The sequence below is a fragment of the Epinephelus moara genome, chromosome 9, assembly GCF_006386435.1.
Source record: "Epinephelus moara isolate mb chromosome 9, YSFRI_EMoa_1.0, whole genome shotgun sequence".
NCBI classification, from domain to species: Eukaryota; Metazoa; Chordata; class Actinopteri; order Perciformes; family Serranidae; genus Epinephelus; species Epinephelus moara.
In genome coordinates this window covers 36,301,711-36,308,313 of record NC_065514.1, presented here as the reverse complement: position 1 = coordinate 36,308,313, position 6,603 = coordinate 36,301,711, and the positions used below count along the sequence as shown (strand labels likewise).

Sequence of the window (6,603 nt, the reverse complement as noted above, 5' to 3'; positions counted from 1 at the left end):
AGCCATAAACATAAACTTCAGTGGCACTTTAACTTGTTGTCTTTGATGGCAACGGCAACGATATGCGGTTCACAAAAATGGCAGATGACATCAACACACTAGTTAAAACATTTATTTCATATTTTATAATGATCATCATTGACTGCGTTCCAAAACAGAGACACCTTTAACCTTTGGCAGCAGGTAGTAAAATGCTTGACCTCTTCAGCAGTTCACATTAAAATAGTGCTTTGAAAAAGGTAACAGCACAACAATCAGTCCACAATGTTTCCTATGTTTCATTAAGCATGACAGTGACTTTACTCCTATGAATGTTTTAAACTCAAAAACTTTGCAGGCGAGCTGATTTCTGCCTTGTTTTGTATTTGCTTTAGAAGCTTCTGTCCAGAGTTCTACAGTCCTATAATAATTCAGAGCAGTTTGGCAACACAGTAAGTGATTGATTAAATCCTTTGTCAGGGTGCTTCCAAACTTAAGAGCGACAGACATCAAGCTGATAGGACGCTGGTAGAAAGGGGCATATCAGGTCCATGTCTTCCTCAGCGTGCACAGGACCACATCTGTTCACAATGATAGCACATTCACTATTTATGTGAGAACACTGTTGTAAGACGGATGGACTAACACTGGGTACTGTAGGAACATCGTAGCCAATCTTAAATTGACTGTTTACCACTGCTGGCTTATCAGGAATCATTTATGCTTCTGTTAATTTAATGAAAATTAAAGACCTTACATCCATAAAAAGAAAAGCAAAATGATGTCACATGAGCTACAAACTGTACATTACTCGGATATGTAATAAGATAGCTCTCTTTTTTATATTTTCAGTTAAAGTGATTTTTTTATTTACCATGCACTTGCACCATGAACATGTCAGTGTGAACCTCTGTTGCTTGATTACATTCATGTGCAGTGTATATACTTAAACTAAAAACATACTTAACGCACATTCAATGACAGTGCTTAGGTGACTGTAACATCCCTGCAGTCCTCCACAAGAGGACGATACAGGAAGTCACTGCTCATACAGACAGCTTCATCCACACATCCTCATCCTTCATCACTCCTCAAACTGCTTCATGCTTCCGAACAACTGACATTTACTGCACATACATGGAGAATGTTTTGGGCATTATTTTACGATAAAGATGTGGCTGTGTAATTTTTCCATGAGAGTGAAAAGCTGGAAAACTACTGCTAGAAGCGCTAATTCAAATTGCACAGTGCTCTCCCAAAGCATCCAGGACTATTTATACTTGGTTAAGTGCAAAAACATACTGATACAGTCCTCTTTGCTTCAAAGACTTGAAATGAACATTTAACATTAATAAAGGCACAGAACCATTCACAGAGATGACACATCTATGTCCGTCTGTGTTCTTACTGTGGCCTGTAGCCACCCAGCTGAGGCATGTAGCTGGAGGCTGATGCTGCTGGCATCCAGTCAGCTGACTGGCCATCTGTAGGTGTCTGCTCTGAGTCCTCTTCCAGGGGACAGAAGTCCAGAGGCTCCAGCTCCTTCTGCTGCTCCATCTCCAGCTGGTTGATGCTGTCTTGGTTCCCTGCAGTGTGTGTGAAGCAGGGCTGTCGGGGTAAACGCTGGGACTGTTTGCTGCCCTCCTGCAGCAACATGTCTGGGTTCTCCTCAGAGTCCAGCAGGGGCTGTGTGGACTCAGATCGTGAAAAAATAGCTTGCTGGGGCTGGCAGCTTGGTGTCTGACCCTTGTAACCACTGGGAGCCACCACCGAGGAGTACTGAACAGTGCTGGCTGTGGTGTCAGCCATGTCGCCGCCTTCGTCGCTGTCGGACACACTCTGGCGTGGTGAGGACATGCAGGAGGAGCCTCCGATACCGCTGCTGTGCTCCTCAGACAGATACTTGTCTTTCTTCAGAGGCAGACTGGTCTTGTCCTCCTCAAACACACACTTTCCATCACACACATCCACGTCAAGAACACTGATGCCAGACACACAGTTTTCCTTTGGTGTCTCTGCCTGTAGAGGAGGACAAATTGAAAAGAAAATTCTAATTATAATCAGACTAAAAACAACTGATGGTGTTTTAGCATCAATAGTAGGGCTGCAACGATTAGTCGACTAATCGATGACTGATCGACTATTAAAATAATCGGTGACTATTGTAATAGACGACTAATCGGTTTGAGTCATCTTTCATAGAAAAGTACTATAAAAGTACCCCAAAATACTCTTATTGCAGCTTTTTACGTTCAGATATTGGCAGCTTTACACACTCTCCCATGACGGTGAACTAAAACCCTTTGGCGTGAGTACGGGACAAGACATTAAATGACATCATTTTGGGGTTTGGGAGAGACAGACTGACATTTTTCAACATTGTAACACATTTTTCAATAAAATGATTAGAGGACTAACTGAAGAAATAATCGACAGATTAGTAGACAATGAAAATAATCGTTAGTTGCAGCCCTAATCAATAGAGACACATGTAATGTGAATGTCATTGTCCATGTTTTTCTGTTTTAGTTACAAATCAATCATTTGACAGTATATATTGTAATGTTATTTCACAGAGACCTATCCAAATCCAGATATGTCTGCCAGTTGACTGTTGTAGTGATGCACTAAGTCTGAACTGAACAGGCAGATTGACAAAACATCCACATCAGGATCAAACATCCATCAAACACACGCTGCCACAACATTATTGGCTGTCAGTTTACCATCATCAAACTTGAGGCCAGTGTATTTTACTGGCACTTTTTGAAGGAAGGTGCTCTAAAAATAAACCAGTGAGTATCAGTACAAAACAATGGTTTAGATATTTCCCAAAGCTTTAAACTGATGTAATGAATCATATGATAGATTAACTACAACAACCGCCCTGTGGTTGTGCACCTCCACGCATCAGTCAAGTTTCTCTTACAGTTTGCTTCCATGTCTGTGAAAACATGGATGCTTCACACACATCTTCCCACTGGCAGCACAGAAGATCTACACAATCAGCACAGTTTCAAGGTAAGTGTCACCAATTCAGTATCTGATCAAATGTCTCCCCTTCTGTTCGTGAGATATGATGTTGAACAATGGCCAGAGGAGTTATTATTATTATTATTATTATTATTATTATTATTATTATTATTATTATTATTATCATCATCATATTTAATATAATTGAAATAATAATAAAATAAAATATATAACAAAGTAAGTATAACAAATGAACAATAATAATAATAAACAAATATTAATATATTATCATTATTATTATTATAATATCATAGTGAATTTGACCTTTGGCCTTTGAATACAAAATCTCATCACTTAATTATTTTATCCTATTTATATCTGTGTGAAGTTTTGTCATAATTAGTTTATGAATTCTTGAGTTATGGCCAAAAGGTCACACTGACCTTGACCTTTGGTCACTAAAATCTGTTCAGTTCATTGTTGAGTCCCAGTGGACGTTTGTGTAAAATTTGAAGAAAAAAACAAAACAAATTATAGCTGCTGCGCAGCGATGGGTCGGGTCCGGGCAGTTTTAGGCAATTCTGACCAACAAGCACAAGAATTGGAAGATATTTAGGAATTTAGCAACACAATCTGCCTTTTGCATCAGCTGAGGCTTGAACTCACAACCTGTGAGACTAAGAATCAATTTCTATCTCACTGAGCTAATTAGTCAGTGACAATTCATGTGTAGCTTCACAAATTGACTAAGCCAGACGTGCAGGTTTAGCAGCCGTCCATGCATGGCATTTATTTTAACAATGATTGATTTGCTTCATAAGTGAAAAACTGATGTTTAACTAGTTGAGCTATGTGCAAAGTGAGAAGCCTCAGATGGTTTCACACTGAAGCATTGACACTGGATCTTTGTACAAAGTTTGGTGTATTTTCAAGCATGAGAAGGCAGATTTTCTAGCAGAAAAAAGACTTGAATATGCTGTACAGTGATCAGTCGCGCTCAGGCAATTTTAAGCAATAAGCTGGAGCACAAGAAGAGGATTACATTACAATGTGGATTCTGCACCAGTTGAGGCTTGAATCTGCAACCTCCGGAACCTAAGACAGTCATCTACCACTCTGAGCTAATTGGCAAGTAGCAACTCAACAGTGGCTTCACAAATTGAGTAAGCCATTCACTGTTGTGTAGGAAAGCAGCCATCCGTGCATGGAAAGGCAGATTTGAAACCACTGTAAAAAAATTCAGTTATTTAGACAAAAATTTGAAAATACACATATTGCATCTAGACAGCATGGAGATGTTGGTAATTTGTTTGTAACAATGATTGACTTGCTCCATAAGTGAAAAACTGATGTTTAAAATTGCCATTTTTACATTGACTCCAATTGTTCACATTAGAGTAAAATTCAAAATGCTGTCAAAAATTCAGTTTTTGAGATAAAATTCTGAAATTTGCCACACATCATCTACCATGACTCTAGAATTTTGTCATTTTTTTCATGAACATTGAAGATTTATTTAGCAAGAATTTGCATGTATATGTTTACAGTACCGTCTACAGTCAAACACTTTGATGCACTGTAGGCTCAATTTTTGATAAATCAAAAATCTGAGAAACATAGTTTTTGTAGGACAGTCTGAAGATGCTCTGTAGCAAGTTTGGTGTCAACTGAGCAAAAATTGTGGGAGGAGATAGGTTTAAGAAGTTTTACAGTTTTTGAAAAAAAACCCAGAGTGATGAACTTCCTAATTTTTAATAGGTTTAAATGCACAAAAGTTTCTTCAGTATTGGGGTTACAGTTTGATGAAAGTAGTGAAGTTGTAGCACGTATGGTTGATTTGTTATGAATTTTCAAAGTTTCGAACTTTAGACGCTTGCTGTAGCGCCACCATCAGGACTATTGGCTTGAGTTTACAGCTGAGAATATCTGGCATGAGACTGGACCTTTGTGCAAAGTTTGGTGAGTTTTCATCCATGGGAAGTATGATTTCCTCGGAAGAAGAAGAATAACTAGGATTACAATAGTGTCCTGACAGCTTAGCTGCCCGGACCCTAAAAACCTTCAGGTATTCTTGAAATACCATGCTCACAAGAAAGGGATCGACAAAGTCACAACGACCTTGATGTTTGACCACCAATTGCTATTGTCAGTGCAGAGGCATAAAAATATATCCTCTGTGTGCTAAAAGTTTCAACTCTGTCCAGTAGTTGTGCACGAGAAACTGGAACTAAGTGTACAGGGTTATTAAACAAATCCTCTGAAGGTGCCCTGAACACGGAACTGACAGGTAAATTCACAAAGACTGGATGGCAGCCGCATACGGAACCATCAATTGCACATCATTGGCAACCCCTAACATTGCTGTTGTAAAAATTACTGTTGCTGCTCTAGAGGCAACATTTAATTATATAAAACAATCCTGTTGTGAATTTATTATTTTTTAAATATACCAAAACGCCTGGTCGTAACTCCTAAGACGGTCTTTGTTAAGACCAGTCTTAAGGAGTGGACTTACGCCAGTTGCACCAACAGGGCTTACGCCTGGTCTTAGCTGTGCACATCCATGTGAATGCCCCCGGAATGCCACACGCAGCCTGCCTAGAGGAGCGCGGTGACGTCAAATGACGTGCTGCTGATTCACCCTGCGTGCTTGACAGGTGACAGCCCCTCTCATCTGTGTTGACAGTTTATTTACAGTTTAAGATTTGAAGAAAACATGGAGGATAAACGAAAAAGAAAGGGTAACTTTACCAACATTGAAATTTAGAAAATTAATCGAGCTGTACAGCCAGCACAGCCAAGCAGTCAAACGTCACCACAAATAAGGAAAAAACAATCGGTATGGGCAGAGATAACGGGGCACATCACTGTGTGTTCAGACTCTGGCTGCCTTCGTACAGAGGCTGACATTAGGAAGAAGTGGAAAGATCTTCTCAGCAAGGCAAAAAAGAAGTCTCCTCTAAAAAAAATAAAAATAAAAAAATAAAATAAAAATTCACCCAACTGGCGGGCGTCCTCCCCCGAAAACCTCAATTTACAGTGACATCATTGTTGACGTATTTGGGGAGGATTCTCCTGCCCCGCAATCAGCAACTGTAAGGCTGGTGGTAGTGCTGCGTTGCGGCCCGACACAAACTGTAAATCCGGTGACAGCTCTTCAGTAAGTTCAAACAGATTTCTCCTACCGAATCGAATCCTCTCAATCAGCTCCTCGTCATTATATACGTCCAATGGATTGCTTCTGTCCCTAATTACTCTCTCCTGTCTGAATGCCCGCTCGTTGTACAAATGGTGGATGAGACGTGCCATTATCAATCTGCGCTCTAGAGCGCATGGGCGCAGCTTGATAATGACCTTACACCTGCTCTTGACTAGGCGTAAGATTTACGCCCGGTCTTAGTGAGAAGAAGGCTTAAGCCTAGATGGTGCAACTGGCGTAACCATTAGGTCGGACTTATAACACCAAGTTACAACCGACTTAGCTTAAGACTACACCGCGTTCCAAATTATTATGCAAATTGTATTTAAGTGTCATAAAGATTAAATTTTTTGTTTTTCAATTAAACTCATGGATGGTATTGTGTCTCAGGGTTCTTTGGATCACTGAAATCAATCTCAGACACCTGTGATAATTAGTTGGCCAGGTGAGCC

At 39.9% G+C, this 6,603-nt stretch overlaps 1 protein-coding gene across 3 annotated transcripts in view; it reads right to left on the bottom strand.

The window, feature by feature from the left end:
• Positions 1-96: 96 nt before the first annotated feature.
• The window catches only part of il6st (interleukin 6 cytokine family signal transduce), a 45,142-nt gene continuing 38,635 nt past the window's right edge, over positions 97-6,603 (bottom strand). For all 3 annotated transcript variants that reach the window (XM_050052670.1, XM_050052672.1, XM_050052671.1), the window contains one exon: positions 97-1,998. In XM_050052670.1, coding sequence (XP_049908627.1) covers positions 1,384-1,998 — 615 coding nt within the window. In that variant the 3' untranslated portion in view covers positions 97-1,383. The remainder of the gene's footprint in view (positions 1,999-6,603) is intronic.